Here is a 22,629-nt window from a genome sequence, read left to right as displayed (position 1 = left end):
AATCAAAGTCTAAGTAAAATAAACTGCACTGCAAGTGTCATTTGCCCCAAGACTTCCTGCTTCCCACAAAAGACATGCAACCATTCTGGAGATCAAAGGTCATGGCTTTACAATAGAATACATTGTAAATAGGTTTAAAATAATTGAATACAACTGCAAACCAAGGACTCATTTATAGCTTGCTAGGAAAAAAATATAGCTGTTTTAAGTCATTCCCGTATATGAACTGAAACCTGCATTATAAAACTGCATCTGCTTCAGAACTACCAGATCACCACCTGCATACCAGTTGGATTTGGTCATTCCACAGCCATCTAAATAATGAAATGCTTCTGAGTAAATTACATGCCACCATTGTTTTGATTATCCTCCACAATGTCTGGAGCAGCACGGCCGTAACTGCTGCCAAGGGACTGGGTGCTCCTCAGCTTTTTTAGGATTTGAGGCTCATCCCTACATCCCTATAGAAGTGACAACCGCTTTCTCTTGCTGTAGCATCAAGCATCGGCACAAATGCTGGAAATATTCACCTGCAAGAGGATTTCTTTCTTGTGCTGTACTAATCAAACTGAATCTACTTCTTACACAGTGCCTGGGACGGTGTCTGTCTAACCAGGGGGGATGACACAATGTTTTTTTCCATTCTGCTGGTTTCCAAGATTCAGGATTACGTGCCCCAATCAAATCAGAATTTAGCCTGTGCCCAGAGGCACTGCCAGCATATCACCTATGTGAGCAGTAAACCTAAAGTTAGGGATGTAAATCCTAGGTACTTACATCTACCTACTCTTCTTTTTATTTTTCAATCACTCTCAGCATCTGCTGTGGCAATAAAGCTATCAAAAATAACCACATATTCCTCTCCAATTTCACGAACTCATTTTTATTCAGTAACAGAAAAGGCCTGTTTTTTCAAAGGGGGTTTTTTTTTCCGAAAACAGCTTATGAGCTGAAACAACTCAAAATTTTTTTGGAAAATGAGCATGCACAACACACACCTTACAATTTATTACAGCTGTTTTTGCAGACCACAGACTCATTCACAATTTACAATAGGCACTATTTTTCAACCAGCCAAAGCAATTATGTCATACACGTCCACATTCAGTATCAACAAGTAAAATCTTTAGAATTATGACAGTTAATAAAAGCTCCTACAGCTCTGCTCCAAAACCCTGCACAAGTTTTAATGGGATAATCCTCTGAAAGCAAACTATCACCTGAAAATTATGTTTACTAGGGCTTATCTGGCATGCAATCTGCCTCATATTAGTAAAGCTCAAACACCTCCCTTCAGGGCATAATAAATTTGGAGGTTTGTTGGGATTTGTAAATATATTTTCTATCTCACCAGGATTAAAAGCAGGAAATAATTCGATGATATTTACTTATCTCTGTTGTTAACCTTAGTTACCTCTATTAGACTAGCAATTATACCACTACAAAACCATAATCACCAGTCACAGCAAAAAGACAGTTCATCCCCAGACTGAATTGATGCTCATTTTAACAAGGACACATGAACAATTAACTACTGCCACCTCCTCAAATCAGTGGTTCTCAACCTGTGGTTTGCAGATGCCTTTGGTCTATGGAATATTTCTAAGAGACCACAAAGGGTAATTAAGGCAAGTCTCGGCTTACTGTCACTCAGCTGAAATTTGCCATCCAGGAAAATGTACCCTCAATGGAAGATTTTATGGGGTCCCAGAAAAAAAAACTGTTGGCAAGTCACTGCCATAGATATTTTCTTATGTGACAGAAGTAGACCTTGGAACTTCTACAATAGTTTTGACCTCTTAACTCCTTCGGGTGAAGAGTTTTCGCAACAAAACTGCAAGTCTGAAATGTTCAGGAATTCCAGGGTAATGTGATTTCTGGGGGAACATTCACCTCTGGAGGCAGGGTCTGGCAGATTCATTGTCTTTTTTCAGTTCCTTGTTCTGGCAGTGCTTGTGGCTGTTAACAGAAGCCTACTGACTAATTCTAGGCAATAAAATCAAATTTCACCAAGGAAAACACGTCACTGACAGTGTAAGTCTCAGAGTACCCTCTTCTGCCCTGTTACACATTATTTATTATGAGTGATAAATTACACATTTTGCTTGGAAAAATCAAAATCCTTTATGTAGGCTACTCCAAAACAACCACTCACTCATAACTAAAAGGAATTTCTGGTTTTAAAAACATGTAATGAATTCTTTCCCACCTTCTCCCATCAAAACAAACCAGCCTCACATACTCTGTAAGAGAAGAAAAAGAACCCACCTAGCCATATTTACATATGTTTCCATGTATATTTACCCTCTTATGGAAAAAGTATATTGAATACTTCACCTTAATTTAAGAGAAATTCATATCTAAGAGGAAATATGGCTTTAAAATCTTCAGCAATATAATGTATGTATACATATATACTTTTAATATATATATGTGTCAATTTTTTGGTAATGCACTTTCTTATCACATTGGTCTTCAGAGCAAACTTCCCTTTCCCAATCACTTCATGGAATGTCAAATAATCACACTGGGCATAGACAGACAAATCTGTACCTTTGCATTAACAAAAAAGAAATAATATTGAAATTCCAGAGTCCATTTATTTGTGTCACAGGAAGACTGGGAATATGTACATCAGAGCCCCTCAGTCTTTAGCATATTGGGACCCCATTAAAAAATGAAAAAGAGTTTCATGTCTCATTTTCCTCAAAGAGAATGGTTATGTTATGTTTCAAGGCATTTAAAAGAAAAAAGATTTTTGTGTTAAACTCAGCTTTTCCTGGAAAGATGGATTTCATTCCTGCTACAGGTCTGACATCTAATTCAACACTAATTACTCATTAGCCAATCTATATTTTTGGGGGGTATCTAATTTGATACAAAGATTTCTCAAAGTGTGATTAGTTCCATAAATATTTTCACCAGCTTTCACGGTCAGGTAAGATTTGCTGATGTTTCAGCTGCAATATTGACTTAAGCAGTTTCTGCCCTGTCACACCATTTCTAGACTCTCCCTCTTGACACCCAGTTATACAAACACAACTGTCTGCTGGGCTGAATGGCAAAGCAAATGAGAACTGACCCAAACTAAAATCAACATTTTGTCTTTTCTTTCAGAATCTGCAGAATGCTTAATACTCTGAAAAATGTCACCTCCTAATACTTTCAAAATAGACACTCATAGTCAGCAGGGATGATAGGCAAGCATCTTTTGTCTCCTCTGCATTTATAAAACAGAAATAATACATTTGCCTCATCACATGGAGGTCATGTAAAGGTAACTTAGTAATGTCTGTGAATGATTTAGATACTACTGGGCGAATATCAAAGAAAAGGCCATGTAGGAGGTTTTTTTCAGAAGAGAGCTCAAACAGCCTGCAATAAATAGAGTTTGAAGCTATTTAAATGTAGCAGTATGGAGAAGGAACAGAGCAATGCATTAAACGATTAATTTAATGATCTGTCCATCTTCTAGACAGAATAAAGTCAGCATAAAACAACAGCATGTGATCATTTAGTCAGACATAATGTGTTGAGGCATATGCTTAAGGGAAAATATTCACAGGATACAGGTATAGCTTCATTTCGTTTTTCAAGTACTAGAAGTCCATGAACTTATTCCAAAGAGAGGGAAAAAAAACCCCTTTATTGTATGACATAGTGTATGAACATGTCTCCATGCCATCTGCAGTTGGTTTCCAATCTCATTAAAAAACACAAAACACTAAGTAGTGTAGGACCACAGTTCTGAGAGAATTCACAACCAAAATACACTTTCCTAATGTTTTCCTATTGCTGCCTTTGTGGGAAGTCCCTTCAGCTACCAAAGCAAACAACTGAAGGATGTGAATTCAGACATGTAAGGTCAGCACATGACCGCCAAGCATTCATGACCCCAAATTAAGAGGTATTACCCTCTATCTACTAATCCTTGGGTCACAAATGTACAGCCTTCTCCAAGAACATTAAAAATTCCTGAAATTCGCTTACACCCCGCTGCTTGAAAGATGGAAAGCTAACATGCATGAAGTGATCAGATAAGTGAAAGGGGCAGTTCTGTTCTCAAATACCGTATTAAAAATTTCATGTCTTTCAGTCACCTTTTCTGTTAAAGAAGACCACTATGATTTTACACTAGGATAATACAGAAATACAACTATCTCCTGAAAATAAGAATTTTGATTTCACAGATTCTAACATTTTAAACCCAAAATAGAACTTTAAAGGACAATGAAAACAGAAGCAGCATTCATCTTAGTAGTAAATGCAATCAGAAGGTATTTCTAGTATAATCACACCACATGGGACCCACAAATTAAGTTCTACATTTTGGCAGGGTGGCTTTAGCTTTTAAAATATGAAAGATTATGCTTATTACTCTTAGTGTTTTCACAACATATAGAACATGTAAGAGGCTGCAAGCCATTCTCTTTGTAAGGTTACACGAAGGTTTTTACTGAGAATAAAATTCCAGCTTTTTTTGCCATCTGAATGTTTATGTCCAAAATCTACTTGTTAAAAGTAATAGCAGCACCTGCATTTCCCATACATAATTGTTACCAAAAAAAATTTGCACTTTTTTTTTTAGAAGAAGCTACTTCAGGAATGAGTCCTTTGTGGAGACCTAAGTTGTGTTAATCTTTTAGCTGTCACTAAAGCTCACTACAAACTTCATACCTAGTACATGAACCTAACATTTCAGGAAGATATCATATATATTTCATGTTAGGTTCCTGAATTAGGATCTCCATGCAACCACTGGAGACAGTAAAGCTGTCTCCATTTATCAATCCACCCGTATCTCTGTCATTTTTGTATTTACAGATAGTACCACACAAAAAAAAAAAAAACCCTCAGGAAAACTGAACATATCTGGCCATATCTACTGATTCCTGTGTGTAGTTTCTCATTAATTTCTTGTGAAATTCTCTGCTTCTCTGCCTGTATCACAGCTTTCTGTCAGCAAGCTCCTCTGCCACTATTCATGTGCCACTACCCTCTTCAGCCTCTTTGCAGAAAGCGATCTTTGGACTGGAAAACCCCAATATGTGACATTTCATTGCAGTCTACAACTGTCCGTGACAAACATAAATTTTCAGAAGTACTTCAGTCAGGTTTTTCTCCTTCCTTACTCTTTCACTTCTTGTTACATCCTAAACCTCATGATGAAAAGAGCAGGAAAAAGGGAAATCTTTCAGTCAGAGACGTGTGATTAAGAAAGAAGCATCCATCTCTAGGAAACCCTGTGGCTCACTTCAGGGAATACCAATGGAATACATTCCTTACCTTCCTCCTGCACTGGGACTTGCTCTTGTTAGGGAAGTGACAAAACTGACATATAACAGAGATGGCCATCTGGCGAGACCCAGCCTGCCAGGCGGTTTTATCTGATCCCCGAGCATGCCTGCCCATCACCAGCCCAACTACACGTAGGACAATGTTTATATATGCTGCAGGACAAGGGTGCATAAAACAAATCCAAATCAGCAGGATTTAAAGCACTGGAAATAAAACTGAGCTAATGCAACTGTGCTGATGTAGCCAGAAACAAAACCGATGCTGAGTACACAGAATTTATTCATTTCGAGGGCACAGCCCAGCTCATGTCAGTCTCCTACATAGCCACAGTATCAAAATGGTAGCAAAAACAACACAAGCCAACACACTACTTACACCTTGGGTACAAGGGACTATAAATGGGTCATTATCAGGTTAGATGACATGTCCCATGAGAGGAATCTCAGCACAAAGCAAAATTTCTCATTAAGTGGTCACCCGTGGTTACAACAATACAAAAGGAACTTTCCTCCATATTTGGGAGAGACACATCCAAACCCAAAATAATAAACCTAACTCTCTTGCAAACTTATTCTAAAGTTGCAAACTGCAACTGGGGCACAGTTCAATAAACAAGAGTAAGGCCAGAAAGGAACACAATCTGCCAAAAACCTGCAAAGAGCTTGGATCTGTCCACACTGACAGCAAAACTGGGCTTAAAATGGATGAGAGCTAAGTTTGTATGCAGCTTTGGAATGGCTTTTACTCATAGCTTAATTCTGGTGTACGCACAGCCCAAGGGTGTGCCTGCATGATGGGCTTGCAGCAGTCTGAAGGGAGGATATTGACAGTGCAGACGTCCAAATCCATGCAGTAAAGGCTGCTTCATGTGCTTTCAGCATCTTAGAGAAAGACTTAAGAAGTAATTGACTACAAATCAAAGTCCTATGAGATTATGCAGCAAATTTTAATTTTTAGGTCATTTATATTCGTTTAGGCAAATTGTACTATGAAAAGCCTGTTGTTAAAAAAGCTACCCTGTGATTTATTATGAAAGCAGAGAACACTCCAGCAGCTCCTGGAGCATGCTTTCACCGTCCTCCACTCCTAATCCTCATTACAAAGTTCTTATTCTGCCTCAGAAAGCAGATGGCAAGAGATAATGTCAGTAACAATTAGGAGGCTTCACTGCCCTTAAGGACTCTTCTGCTATACATTTGTAATATTATTTTTCAGAGATTTTTAGAAACAGGACACTTTGAACTATTTTATTCTAGTATGTGGTTTGGAACATCCCCAAAACAATTACACAAGTTTTGTTTTGGTGCGTGGGGTTTTTTTCCTTTAAACAATGGAGAATTTTGGGGGGTTTATTAATTAAAAATAAACATTATAAATGAAGCTTCCAGCATTATTTTCATTCTACAGATTGCAAAACTAAACCCACTTGAGTTTCCTAATATTTTAAATCAACTTCCTCTAAACTACTTGCATGCTGCTGAACCTTTCATGTTTGTATGAGTCCAGTTCAACTCTCACTAGCAACTAACTTGGATCACATCCAACACTTCTTTTTAAACTGTGCCTTAGAAAACCCTTTCCATTTGGGGAAGGACCAACGCAAGGGACCTCACAAGAGTATATAGTATGTCACTTCATCAGTGCAGAATTTTGCTTATGACCTATGTGAATGCCAGTTATACTTTTGTTATTATCAATATCGCTATTGCGGCTTTACAAGCTGTTGCTTTTTGTTAACAATACTAATCTACCTAAATAAAACCCAAATAGGGAATAAGATTTCAGAATGAAAGAAAAATGCTGAGATTTCATATAATTTTTGTATTGGAGATTTATTTTGTAACTTTAGTGTTTAAGATAAAGAAAATTTCTCCCAAAGAGAAATAATCCAGGCTATCTGGTTCTAGAGCCTTCTCTGAGTTGCCTAGACATTATCTTTCCATAGATATACCCTCCACTCTCCTCCTACAAAGCAGCTACATAAATGGAAGGTATACCTGCTCTCTGGTGCTCATTAAAGTTCCCCCCTTCCAAAATACTATTCCTCAGATCTTCTACAGATCCCTGGAAATGAGAGCTCCCTAACATGTTTCAGCCAAACTGAACCAAGATAGGCCGCTAAAACATTCTTTAAGTACTTAAATGAACCTGGAAAGGATCAGGTGAGCACAAGCATGGGAAACTCCAGCTCTGATGTTTTTACTAATGGTCCTTTACTTCATGCTTCAAAAGCAGAACAATTGTATTGGTTTAAAATGCAGAGTATAGAGTATTTGTGGCTATTTGAGAATGAAATAAGGAAATTAAAACTGGCCCTTTATTGGATTTGGTTCTGTAGTTGACTCTGTACCTCACAAATGTTACTAACATAGATCAACAGATCAGCAAGTATTTACTTAAAGGGGACTTTGGAGCTAGCACGAGCAGCCTTTTAACTAATAAAGACTGAGAATAAAAATTACAACCCAAGAGATCTGGGGTTGCTTGAATTCTTTCAAAAAGAGAAACTGGAAAAAGAAGTCACAGTCCTTTATCATTTAAGGGTGGACCAAACACCTGACCAAAGGAACCGAGTGCCCAGTACATCTATGACTCAGGTGAGCATGACCTGGATTGCCAAAAACCTGCATTATTTTTGCCGAGTACATTCTCTTTTCTCGACTGATGGGCTATAGTTTGGCCTCTCCTTAAACCAAAAGGGCTACACCTGAACTTCCAATTAAAGGATAACAACTGGCAGATGTGAGGGACCATCTAGCAGGAGGCTGATGCTGAGCAGATGGGCTGGGGTGCAGCAACCTTTTCCATCAGTTTCCACCCACTGCTTTTGCAAAGGCGCATAATTGCCGGGAGCCGCCTGACACTGCCCTTCCTCAGGCAGCAGCACGATACTCCCTGCAGAGCACGGAGCTGCTATCACTAAACTGGGACCTGGAACGGGGCTAACTAGAGCTTGGCTAGCTCCACAAGCCCACACTGCTCACTGCTGCTTAATGAGATAACTTCGAATGAGCAAACAGTTTCAGAGGTTTCCACTCCAAAATGTTTGTACTTTCACTGCAATGCAGCTGACTACACCATTATCTGTGCCTGTGCCACCAGTGGGAGAGAGAAATTGTAAATCAGGCCCCTAAAATAATAACTTTTGTTAGAAATAAGGCTTTTTCATGGAGTTTCAGTTTGAAGTACAGCTTCACAAACATCTGTTCCTGAACAAAGAGACAGTTGGAGAAATTTGTGAGGGATAGGAAGAAGAGGTGGGGAGCTTTCCTTAGTTACATCCTGTAAGCGTTAGAACCGTGTCTTCAGGTTTTTCTTTCTATAAAGCCTGAAGGTCTGTTCTAATGACTAAAACAACATTAATTTGATAAGGTTAAGAAAAAGATACTTCTATTTATTAGAGCAAGAAGAGGTGAGTACTATTTCTGTCATATATTTCTCTAGAGCTTGTCTTAACCGCTGAATGTTAGGCTCTTGTATTTCACGTTACATGTTTTGTACCACGTAACAAACGAAATACCTTTTTATTTGTATAACCATCCCTCTCTGATTTCTGAGTACTGTTCTTAAGTTCCTGAGATTAATTATACATTTTTGGGAAAATACTACCCTGTAGCAAAATTAAATTTATCACTTCATGAACAACTTTTATGTCCTTATGTTACGAAATAAAGAATGTCATTTCCTGATGCATCTTCTCAGCTACACACCTACATATTGTAAGGTTTCCTTATGCTCTCTCTTATCTCCTGTCTTCTAGGAATGAGAAACTCTTTCCTCATACAAGAGTTCCTCCTACATCCATATCATTGTCATAAGCTTTCTCTGTACCCCAGATGGTTTTAGCAACATTACTGTTCCTCATCCCAGGAGTGGAGTCTTGCCAGGGAAAAGCACTGAAAGCAAAGCCTCAGCTGACTCTTTTTGTATCCTTCCATGTAGGGCACAGATGGCCAGGTTTCCTCAGCCCCTCCCCTTCTTCAGCTGAAAACCACAGCTCCATGTATGCAAATATTACCAAAATCTCACTTTCTTTTCCAACACTTAGGATGGAATCTTCTCTACACTGACTCTATTATCAATACTTTATTTTGAACTACCCACCAAATTCAAGTTTAGCAGCACATTTTCACATATGATCCATAAACAGACACAAAAACAAACCAAACGACACCATAGCCTACCGGGTCTCTCACCAGTACTTGCATTCATTGTATGCAGGTCCTGACCTCCTTACAAGAGGAACAACTTGGATATTTCTTTGCAAGGCATCTTCCAATCACAGACTGTAAGTTTCAGTGAATGGAGTAGGAAACTGCCATCTCTTTCACACTTTTTTTCCTCCCTTACACTACTGAGCTTGTGATGCAATTTTTCCATGGTTATAAAAATCCTTACTACGTTTTCAGCAGTATCCCTCAGAACCCCGTACATAGGAAGTGCCCAGGCACAGCACACACAGAACAGACAAAGAGAAGACAGACAGATTTAGTGAACACCTGTTAAATGGGGCAGTGGCTCCAGCACAATTGTTTCCCACTTCATTTCACACAGTAATAACTTTAATGTCCTCACGGACTCGCTTTCAAATACCAGTTCTACAACATCAAACAACAAAAGAGCTGAAAGCAAATTTAATTGTCCAGATTGCTTCCAATCAACTTTTTTTGGATAAAAGCAAATTTACCTTCCTTAGTTTTCTTTTTTTTTAATAACTGTATCTACTCAAACTGTGTAATTATTCAACGTTTTATAATCTTTCCCCACTGCACAACATTCTTCTCAATGTTTTAATATTTATCCTTGCTATGGTAAATCTCCACCTCCCATTACTTTCTTTAATGTCCATAGTTTTAGTCTAGGCTTTGTTTCTTTTTGACTCTTATACATGTATCCAGTCTTTCCTTACTATTTAATTTCTTCTTGTTTAATTTTGCTCTCATTTAAAATACTTGTACTTTTTAGTTTTACTCCTGCTCACCTTGTTTAGTTTCAGACTTCACTAGGAAATACACATTACAGATAAAAGTGTAGTGTCCTAATGATTAGAAATTATTTTAACTATTTTTTAGAATGTTATCACATTATGCGATTTTTTTCTAAAGATGAATTAGGCTAGAATTATTTAATACCTTGAATTTTTTGAACACTATAATGTGTTTTTTGAACTAAAATTTTGATACCAGCTTCTTTAACTGTTGTTTTTCCACAGTAGCAAAGACAAACAGATTGTCTATGATTCCATTAATTTTTCTTCATTCAGGAAAACTGGCATCTATCCCACTTCCAGAAATTATTGAAATGCAAGCATGTGTGGACTTTTCTTTTAATAATTTTACACTGTTTACATTCTCGAAGTCCAGAGTTTGGTTGTAATTTCTATACAGTAACTTGCACAGAGTTTAAAGAGATGGTAGGAATTGCAAACAAGATGTAAAGAAGGAATTGTTATGGAAAGAACAGACTTCAAAAACTCTGCTTTCTCTTCCTTTTTACAAAGCTGCATTGGACAGAAAATAGATCAATGCTTTTGATTAGCAAATGATGACCCACTACCTAGATTACTGTTTTCACTGAAAAGGCAAAAACCCAGTTTCTCTACATCAGCACATATATTTTACTATGTATTAACTTTGTCCTACAGATGCATCTCTCCAGTGTATTCCATCATACATATTATGCAAATCCCATCTCCCAGTATTAGCCTATTTTGCTGTATTACGAAAACCAAACTGAATGCTTTCAGCGTTCTTACCTTCTATTCAAAACTATGGCTTGGGTTCACTTTTCATTACTTCCTTCATATTATTGAATATATTTGACTCTATACAGTAGTCTCCTTTACAAATTAAATCAATAAAAATTCATACCTGAAAATTAATAAAGCCAATATTCTAACAGAATGGGATTTAAATAAACATGAATTTCTGGCCATAATTCTTAGATGGCACTTCAATAAAAATAAGTTATTCTTATACATGCAGAGTCAACTGTACACACAGAAAAATTAGTCTACATTTTTTATTCCCAGATTTTCAGAATCTTTTCTAATACGCCATACATCACATTCCATTAGAAATATTTCCTCTCTGCTTTTTAAAAATGTCTTGTATTGAACGATTTTTTTATTTTCCCTCCAGAATACCCACTGCCTAGGTTTTCACCTGCACCAATTTCACCTGTGTGTGGTTATGCTGGCATTGTTAACGTTCTTCTACACTTATCTCCATATGAAATCTGAATAAGGTACTTCAGAATGGGTAACAAAAGTGTCACTCCCCTCCCATTCTATGTTAATAATCAGATCTGTACATGATCTAATTAAATCCAAAGACTGGTTGCAATTACCCAGGTTTTTTTTATTCTAGCCTGAATACAAATGTTTCTGTGTGAAAGACAACAAAGGTTCTAACTTTTAGGTAGTAATTATAAAAGTGAAAAAAATCCTGCACAAACACAGACGATGAAATTGTCATATGTGTGCTGAGCTGGCAGGAGATGACCCTGAGTGGTGCAGGAACACAGATTTACCAATGCTCCACTTAGCTCAAATGCAAAAGCAAACAGCTTTAAGCCAGTGCTGGTATTCCACATGGTAAAACTAAAAGGGACAATCACTAGAACTGCCCACTGCAGTCATGGAAGCGCTTCTCGAGGAAAGGAGGAATCCTGCTGCTTCATTCACACACCAGCCTACATTTCCTTAGCTGTTTAAGAGACCACCTGTGCTCCTCTGCCTGCTAAGTGCCTACACAGTGGAGCCCCTGTACTTCCCAGCACTGCCTTGTTTCCATAGATTAGAGGGCAAAAAAAAAGCATTAAACAATATCATCCTTTTATGAAATCCAGTATGACAGCAGACTGGACCTTCCACACCCAACTTTGCTGAAGAATACTATACCTGGCTGGAATCAGACTGTTACATTTCTGAGATTTCTCTGGATGGAAATGTTTATTTTGCCTGATATAAGGAACCTTCCTGTACAAACCTTTTTTCATAGTCACATCTTGAAAAAACATAAAATGGATGTAGCATGGTGCTTTAAGATTCACTGGCAATAGTTTATGTTTAAACAAATAGACATTTTAATTGCATTACACACATTTATAGCATAGAAATAAAAGTATTTGTCAGGAAAAGTGAAGTTACAGATTACTTTTAAACCTATTTTTTCTATAATAATTTATGGAAGTGATTTTTGCTAAAAATTATAATACTTGTAGAGTTAATAGACATCCTCCATTCAGAGGATACTGTATAAATCTTGTTTTGTATATAGATTATAATCTTCAAAAAAAAGCCACAAGAAATCACCGAATATCAGAAACAGAAATGGAAGTAACAGTTCAGTGTATTTCACGAAGTTAAGAGTCTGAAAGAACTGGCATAGAAATTCTCAAATTCTGTAAACATCCCACGTCAACTCGGATTGCTGGAAGCACCTTCATCACTCAGTGTACACAGGTCAATCTGCATTCCAGTTTTTTAACACCATATCCAATCCCACTAAGACCAGAATTTCAAAGTAGGTGCTGCACACGTAACAACTCTGATGTTGCTGGTTAAGCCTGGTTTACATTTTACCTTTTTTCCTTCTCTCCAATGTTTTTAACATACTGAATGAGCTGTTATCAGGTATATACACCTAATAATCCAGCAATCTCTCACTAGTAACCTGCACTTGTGAGCCTTAATTCACATAGTTCATATCACATTATGATATGATTTGCTGTGACACATTTGCAAATACACAGCTGTGGAACCAGGAAAAATATCACAGAGAGATTACACAAAAAAGATAACAAAAAAGTCCAGTACATTCCAAGTTACAGGCTTTAACTCAGTATCTCTATTTGACTAATAGCAATAGTTTTAAGAGTCTGAAAGTAGCATAATGTTTTGTGAGTTGGATGTTTTTTCATCCAACTCACAAAACCTGCAGTCCTGAGCATTGCTGTGTTAGTTGGCAGGGAATGTTGCTTTTTCAGTGTAGCCTGGTGTAAGGTGGAGGTGCCTGTGCTAAAAAGTAACGCCCCATAGCGACTGATAATGATCCTCTAATTCTCACTGTAGATTTTTCTCACCTTAGATGGTTCTTAACACTGATTCATTGTGCTCCACTAAAATTTGTATTAGGGAAAATGACTGGCCTACCCTTCCTCTCCATTTTACTTTTCATGCCATGGTTACTTTGTGTATAGCATCTTTATGTATTTAAGCATTTCATTTGTTTCAGAAAGCATCCCAGCTTCCAATCACTACATTTTCAATTATTTGAAAACTGGATTTCGAAACTTTTAGTCCAGCACAGTAATCTCATCACTTTTCTAATTTGTCTTGCATTTTCCCCAGCATTGAACGAAACGGATAAATCCCCAATCATGAAAGGACTAATGCTGCAATAAAGCACTAAAATACTTAAATTGAGATATATTGTGAAAAGCTGTCTTGACAGACCTCAACGACTTCATTATCATTGAAGCAATCTAATTCTCAAAAAGCTGAGGCTCATCAAAGCCGTGTGAAATTTAGTTATTATCTGTTGATTAATAGTTCTGAATTAATTCTTACCAATTCAGACATCCAACTTTCAATGACAGGACAGAATAGATTACTCTACTATTCAGAACAGAACTTCCTTATTGGGATTTTTAGCTATTCTTAACTATCAGTGGGAAACATAGGGCCTTTCCCTGGGTTTTACCTGGTCTTTGTCAATGTCTAACTTTTCATGCATGATATGAAGGGCATTTAAAATTTCTATCAGCTTGAATGGGGTAATTATCCCTAACACATGAAATTAAATTTCTAAAAAAGAAAACTGTTCTAAAGGAGAGCACCTAACATAACTAAGACTCTGAAGCCAAGAAAAGATGTCACAAAAATCTAAGTTTTAAAGGTTGTGTCTGTTTCTGTATCTGACAACTACTGCTGTGGGTTTTATTTAGGACTTCTGTATCCAAACCACATCTGACCATCTATCTCTTTATAGTCTCCCAAGTTTACTTCCCATTCCTATTTCCTGTAGGTCTCTCAGAAGCATGGGAGAACCAAAAGTTGTTTGGCATTTTTTTTTATTATGGTATCAGATGAAGTTAGCATCCTCCCCTTTGCTCACATACTAAAGGCCTAAAGACAGGAAACAGTAAAGTAAGGATGCAACAGCATGTTGCATTTGGGATTTTCCTGGTTTGTTGGGGGGAGGAATTACAATTTTATCTTGTTTAAAAGTCTGTGGGTTTTTTACTCTTATTAAGCTAATATTATAATTCTTGTTACACACATATTTATAAAATGATGGATTTAGACAATAATACAATTATTGTTAACTGCACCAGCGTTAACTGAAATGTATTTTCAGATGTCTTAGCAGTTATTTCATGGCACTAAACATAGTATGCCTGAGCTTTAGAGGTATATCATAGGGTTTCAGAATGGTAAAAACACAGTCACTTTTCCATCAAAATCTGGGCTGTCTCAGAGAAAATTACCCTACCCCCCACTGATCTGTACAATTATAAAATATTGTACTATCACAGACTGATACAAAGTACCAGCTATATGCAGAGGCAATAGGTACTCTTTGGAGCTCTTTGTATTGCTTAGAATGACATCCTGATGCTACCATTTAGCTGATGATGACATTCCATCAATCAAAATCCAGTTTTAATTATACACCATTCTGCTTTTTGTCTCAGAGCAAACACAGAGGAAATGCAACAACCTACTTCAATTAAAACACACACTTTATAGAATTAAAAATAGGTTGGAAATCACTTTTAAATCAGCTATCAGCCTGTCAATTAATGCTCTGAACCCCTGCTATTGACCCAGTACTGCACAAGCTGTTATTATGCACTGTCCTACATATCATCTGTTCCCCGTGCTGCTCTGTTCCAGAAAGACAGACAGCTGCAACAGAATATCCCTGTTCAACCTGAGGACCATCTGACTTTAATTGTAGCACACAGCTTGATGTGGGTCTGGTTATGAGAAGCCAAAGTATCACACTGTAATAATCTGGAAAAGCAGAAACCTGCCAACACGAGGCTGCAAACAGGGGCTTGGGCTGTCTGGCTGCCTGACGGGCTGCAGGAAATATGATTAATGAGTAAGGTATAATGATATCAGGAACCCGATTAGCACCACAAAAAGGTCACAGATCAAAGCAGTATGCATTTCATGAGCTCCAATCGTTGTATAAGATCTGGGGACTTACAGAGGTAAACTCAAATGCAAAGGGAAAAAAAATCTGTGTGTCATAGCTTACAAAATGAGCACTTGGAATACTGTAATTGCTATTTAGGAGGCAGCAAGGAAAACATTAGCTGAACACATCAGCCCATGCCACATTGTAGCAAGCTTTTCTTGATCATATTAGTGAGGATCCGAGCTTTAAGCATTCTTCCTAAACATACCTGTTCTACTTAAAAATGAAACTATGCTGATTTGATGCTGATGGTATCCAATCCACCAAGTATTAACAAGGAAAAGCAATTTAATATTTGCATGTCATTTTCTTACTGTTATCCCACTGCAAAAATGGCAGATTACACAGGGCATCATCCACACCAGCAAGGCCCACCACCACCAAGATAAGTTTAACCACGTCACACAGAAGCAGTTAATGTAATTCATTGGCACAGAGGTTTAAATTTAACGCTACCAGACCGACCAAAACTTGGTATCTGAATTACAGAAACAGTATCAGGGACCTACAGTTGTAGGTCCTACCCTTTTGGTAACACTGGACATCATTTGGATGATGTCTGGCACACTTTAATACCAGCACTTGATAAATTATTTCTTACTTTTGTAATTAGCTTAAGCCTTAAAAAAAAAATCAATTTTTTTCTGTCCAACTAATACTTGAAAACTGTAAAAATTCATTTTGCACAAGTGAGAGATTTCAAACAAGAGCTACAAGAAAGGCAGACAGGAGTAGCAAATTGGGAAATGAAGGAAGAATGAGGGAATGGTAGGTCAGAGCTTACAGAGAGGTGAGGGTGAGAAAAACCTGGCCCAAGGCTCAAAATTAGGCAAAGAAAATTAAGAGCTAACATCTTAGAAAAGGAGGAAGTGGGAAATTGAGAATAACTTCAAAGTGGGGAAAGCCAGATCTGTAATTAACAGAATAAAATTATATTTTAATGCAAAAACCAAAATACCAGAGTCATGAGAGATCAAGGCCACCATCTGCCTCTGACAAGTGCTCAAGAACACAGCTTTGCATTTCCCAGGTTATCCTGAAGCACCAGCATATGCCAAGCTCACAGAGGTGTCAGGCTACCTCCCTTACCTATCCCCTATCACCCCAACTGTGAGATCAAAAGCTGTGTTTCAATATGGTTTGCCAAGTAGTCCTGCTAAATGCTACTGTATTTCATATCTCATTTAAATAAAATTTCCACATACATATGGATGAAGGAAAACGCAAAATCCACCTAACATTCTTCGTGATTATTATGGTGCATCTACAACTGCCTGAAGAAATCCAGGCCACACAGCATTTCTGAAAACCACAGTATCATGTCATCAGTGTAACTGCAGTGTAAAGCCTCCTAATTAACTTCTGAACCACAGGTTTCTTCTGATGCAATGTTATGAAGCCTGACGTGCCACCAACAACAGAACTTTTTCAATTCTCGTTTCCTAACTTAGGAATACCAGGATGTTATCCTGATAAGCCTGGTATCTGAAAGGTGTTTGAAAGTTTCCGTGCCTTAATTCGGTATTTCCCAGTTAGTTGGATACCACATGAAAAGTGCAGCCTCATTTTTCAAGGTTCGCTAAGAAAAGCTTCTGTTATTTATTTCAGAATGCCACCAATGCAGAATTGTTTCATTTTGAGAAGAGCCTAACATAGATTTTGAGAATGTGCTAAAACACCATCAATGACAGTGTAAGGGTTATTCTGTAATTCATTGCACTGCCCAGAGGGCACCGTGAAGACAGGCAGTGCTACCAACTGCATTTTTCCAAAACAGGGAAGAGAACAGTAATACAGGTTTGGGGAATGAAGCAGGCAAAGAAGAATTTAGTTTTATTTTCTTCTAAAAAGGACTCTGAAAAATATCAGTTTGATGGAAGAAGTGGAAAAGATGACAGAATATTTAAAATGCAGCCTTCTTTTCTGAGGCATTCCCTGATCCTTGGAGTTAAACAAACACTAAAATTAAGAAACCTCAAAATCACATTTAAGTCATCAGAGTGACAAATATTTTTATGATTAACAAGCTTTTTCAAGCCTTCTGTAAAGTGATGATTTTATTAGCTCTTTAGACCCACAAGAGCTGACATAGAAATAGGGTAAGATCTCCTGCATATTTAGACCACACTCAAACTTTTTTGAGCATCTCTAAAAAATGAGCAATACTATATTCCTTTCTTCTCCTACATTTGTAAATCTGTATCTTTAGATAATTTCAGACATAGTCCTATGTAAATCATAAATATATATTGCAGGCAAAGATCCAAATTATTTCAGAAGAATCTTGCAAGACAGAAGTGACTGGACAATAGAAGAGAGCCATCTTACCAGCCTGTTTATGCGAACAAATTCTTCTGGGGTTTTGGCCCACGGTGGAAGTTCAACATCAGACACCACTGTTCCATCATCCATCACTCCCAGATTGTAATTGTTGCTGTTGACAAATATCTCTGGGAGGTAATAAAACTCAGGAATCAATTCCTGTAGATAAATGAAAAACAATGCCGTGTTATAAATTCTGTCAAAGGATGCACTGTGTCACATTAAAAAAAGTAATTATTAGAATGGAATTAAGCAAGAGAATACACAAAATCCTCCTGCACACATCCCCCTCCTTCCCTAAAAGGGAGAAATCCCCCTTCTGCACTTTCTAAAATTTAGGCCTGTAGATATGATGAATCCTTAGCATGCTTTTAACATGACAAAGAACTGAGACACAACAGGCTATAAAACAAAAACATCAGAACACTATTTTTGGTTGCATATTATGCACAGAGAAACCTACAAAACTAAAGTAATGAATATCACATGGTACAGATAGCATTTAGTGGAAAGGTACAATCAATGATGTTAAAAAGTTGTGGAAAACGGATTCTTTCACATTTTAATACAATATACATTTTAAAGTGCTAATGCACAAATGGCAGTCTACAGTTGGCGTAAAACTAGCACCACGGACATTAATTACAAAGCTGTGAAACCCAGTTATATTCTTATTCTCTCTAATGTAAAGGCTCTAAGGACTTAATGTTTAAGCTATTATCTAAGATTGTTCAATGCCTAGAAATATTTTTTTTGGTGAATTCTAAAATACCTGGAGTTATGCCACATGTTCCATAAAAAAAAAACCAAAAACAACAACAACAAAAAAACAAACCCAAACCAAACCAAAACAAAAAAAAAAACCCACAACGATTAAATGGGTCAATACTTTTCTTTTGTGTAAAGGTCACTAACTCAATTATGTGTCCAGTCTATAAAATACAGAGAAGAACCACACAAAATTTTACACACAAGAGAAAAAAAGGAAGAGATTTCACATGGTTAAAAGGTCTGCATGAAATTCCTTGTCAGGATCATCACTGCTCTAAACAAGTGTGCTCTCCAGGCCGGTGCTGAACAGGACTGGAACTCAGCATTAAAACCTCCCTGGCTGGCCTGCTCTGGCACCTCTCCTGGCACAGCTACCATGGCTGAGGAAAAATATGTAAGGCCATACAGCACAGGAATTGTTGCTTTTAAGTAATCTCAGAAAAACTAAGAACAATGGCTAAACAAACATTTTACTAAGCAGAAAATGATACATTATAGTGCTGAATTGAACACAGTGTGCTAAGTAGGAAAATTAGGCTCGAAACCATAAGGATTTTCTCCTGGATAAGTGGATAGTTCCCTTGTTTTGCAAACAAACCTGCAACTTCATGCATTGTCATGCATTTTATAAAATACATAGTAGGTAATACATAAATTTATCTAAGTTAATGGGATTAGAACCTTATGTACACACTTTTATAAAAATATCTGCGAAGTCCAGGTATAACACTTAATAGAAAAAACCCCTAAAGACATAACAGACATATCTCTGCCCTGGATTTTAAAGGTAGGTTGGTTGTTTGGGTTTTTTGTTTGTTTTTTTTTTTTTTTTTGTGGAACTTGATGTTGAGACTTAAATACACCCAATAAACCTGGCAATTTGATGGATTTAGAAAAATTGAGCCACTAAATTAGAGAATTTACTTCCTTTGTAAAGAAAGGATCAATACAGGTAATTGCTTCAGGAAGTGTATTTCATAGCAAATGAGTGGTGTAAAATTGGTCTTCCATACAGCAAGTGCAAGCTGCAGGCCACTTGAGAAGAAAGGAAAAAAAATCAGACTGCCCCAGTGGCTTTGCCTACAGTGGGTGGAGGATGCAGCCACACCAGAAGCTCAGCAGAGCAGACCTGAAATGCAGTCTTGACATGGGTCAGTGGCTCAGTGGTCTCCTCGATAGCCCCTCAGGGCCAGCTATGACATCAGCAGCTTTCCAAATGGCTGAGTGCAATAAGAAGGTCATCAGATTGTGGACAAGGTCAGGCCAGAGTAGCCAGGGCAAAGACAGGAAAGATCAGGCAGGAATTAAGCTATTATCACCTCCATCCTTGTGTGAAACACTGCTTGCCTTTGAATTGTACATCTTTTTGTTTACAGTCCCCTTAATTAACTAGGCAGGGTAAAAACGTGCTTCTGTACCAAATGCTTGACAAGGAGTTGACAGAAAAGAGATCTGAAACATTTCATTGGGTAGGTGAAAGAACAAGAATGTAGCAAGGATAAACGCTGTAAAAAATAAAGTTTGCAAAACATAAAGTAACACTAAGGTTGCTATAGTTTTTATCATCACAGAAACCAGCAAAGGAAAAGCAGAGACACTGGGCTATTAAACCACAAATATGAAACCATACCCTGGTTCTGAACACTTAAAATACAAGCTCATTACATATGTTACCCATGCTTTTATTTCTTCCTTAAATATATATCTGTACAGCTATTCATTAGTTTCTTTCAAGATCAGAAAACATTTGGCTTTCTAGAACATATTGTTTTCATTAGGTTACAGAGAAACAATATGCTGGAAACTTCAAAATTATCAGGAATTTCTACTAGTTTGACTATTAGAAACTTTTCATAAAGCTTTTCATTACTCCAGAAATGAGTTTTCAGAAAGTTTTTCACTGTCACCATTAGAACACATTTATACAAAAGGAGCTTCTTTATTATGTGATTTTTTTTCTCTTGGCCATGTGCTAGCATTTACCCACAGAAAAAGAATGCAAACAGATGCACATGGCCATTGGAAATTAGTTGTATTTAAAACCCATTTTCAGTGGCTTTATACAGGTGAAAATGACAGCAACAGTTAAAGGAAAACAGTTTTTCCTAAAACCAGCAGAACAACCTGATCACAAAATATTAATGTTTATCAAGTTAACCAATATTCTTCATGTATTTGGTAACTGCAGTCCTTAACAGTCCTTCTCAACTCTATTTGTGGGGTCTTCTTTTTTTCTTACAATCTTCACATCACATGCACTGATTGGCACTAAGACAGCAGATGCTGACTCATACGTGCAACTCCAAAAATGACAGAACTTCCTGGACACACAAGAACGTTAAAAAAATCAGTGAATGTACTTTTTGCCTGTTTTAAATGGCAGGAGGAGAGAGTTACTAAATGTTTCCAAACAAACATCACATGAAGATGCAGGACCAGACATAAGAGGCCAGAATGAAGAATTCTTTAATATCTCACTGGGAAGAGTGACAAGGACTGGAGTAACACAGGGCAAACACAGCCCTTCCATGGATATTCTGCCAGCTTCTGACAGCTAAATGGTTTTGACTTAATCCGTGCTTCTGATTTGTAAAATCATTAAGCATGGGTTCCACACTGTAGTTTTGTCTACACAGGTCTTCCTCTGGCTGCTCTAAAACTGCTCCCTGACAGTTTCAGTGGATGGTCCTAATGCCCATTTTGTGAAACCCAGTAAATGTTAGATCCTTATTTGCTCTTTTATGCACCCTTCCGGGTACTACAGACCTGTATTATCATCACATTGTTCCTCAGGGGTCTCTTTTTGCAAGCTAAAGCATTCTAGTCAATTTAGATTTGTTCCCTCTGGAGGTCTTCCCTTCCAAATTAAAATTTTGGTTGCCTCCATACTTTTTCTAACTCTACTGTTCCTTCTGAAATTTTCCACACTCAGCACATGCACAGAAATGGTAACACTTACCCACATGTCTTTTGTTTAAATTTCACAGAAAAAAACCCCAAAACATCTCTATGATTTGTTGAAGCTCTTGCTTTAGGACTATTGTGTTTGAAAACTACTTTCTGAAATTTATCTGTTGGAATTCACCATTTCTACAACGCAGAGACAAGACGTCCTCATGATAAGCAGGACGTCAGTCCTTGTGTCATGCTTTTCATTTCAACTGATGCAGGAGCTCACAGTCAGTATCAACATGAATCTAACACACAGTATTAACTTAAAAGAAAAAAAACAACCTGCCATATCAGGATTCTTATTAAAACATTTACACAATTCTGCATATAAGTACAGTACAATTTTTCTCCAGCAAAAGTTGCCCTGTAACACAGGGAAACAATGATTCCTAAGGAAAATTCACTGCAAATATTTTTTTACAAACATGCAATATCAGCAGAATGTCAGTTTAACAGTGGTAATTTATTTTCATATATGCCACCATGCACAAAAAAATTAATATAAGATACTTCATTAATGCAATGAAATGTTACTTTTTCTTTTGTTTAGAAAATAACTGATGCATTTTGAAGCAGAGCTATATGATCTCCAAAGGTGTCTAGAAACAACGACACATCCCTAATCATATGAAAACATTTATAAGATACCAAATTTTCAAACTAAATTATTTCACAATCATATTAAACAATATTAAGCCTATATATAACCTGTCAAACAGAATAATGAAAATGCATATTAGAAGCCTAGACTTTTATTCAAATTGCCACACTTTATTTCTTCTGTTAGGGGACTTAAATAGCATTCAAGAAATATATACTAAGATATTAAATTAACTCAAATCTCATTTTTTCATCACACTTCAATGAAATTATTTTCAAGACTGTTCGGAAGTATAATTTTTAAGTACCCATGAGTTTCCCTCCATCTGCTACATGTGTGCTATTTCTCACGAATAAATTGTCAACTAAGAAATTATCTCAAGACCCTGCCTGAAACTCTGCCAACTTGTAAGAAAAATACTTTGGCAGGTTTCCATTAAGATTTTAAAGGTAATTAATGACGAAATTAATTTTG

General features: G+C 37.1%; 1 protein-coding gene across 4 annotated transcripts in view; it reads right to left on the bottom strand.

Annotated features, from left to right (window-relative positions):
- The window catches only part of LRBA (LPS responsive beige-like anchor protein), a 374,344-nt gene that overhangs the window by 74,212 nt on the left and 277,503 nt on the right, over positions 1–22,629 (bottom strand). For all 4 annotated transcript variants that reach the window (XM_039551359.1, XM_039551361.1, XM_039551360.1 and 1 more), the window contains one exon: positions 17,838–17,990. In XM_039551359.1, coding sequence (XP_039407293.1) covers positions 17,838–17,990 — 153 coding nt within the window. The remainder of the gene's footprint in view (positions 1–17,837; positions 17,991–22,629) is intronic.

The sequence above is a fragment of the Corvus cornix genome, chromosome 4, assembly GCF_000738735.6.
Source record: "Corvus cornix cornix isolate S_Up_H32 chromosome 4, ASM73873v5, whole genome shotgun sequence".
In the NCBI taxonomy this organism is placed as follows: Eukaryota; Metazoa; Chordata; class Aves; order Passeriformes; family Corvidae; genus Corvus; species Corvus cornix.
Note: the sequence above shows the minus strand (reverse complement) of the source record. Positions and strands in the feature narration are given on the sequence as shown.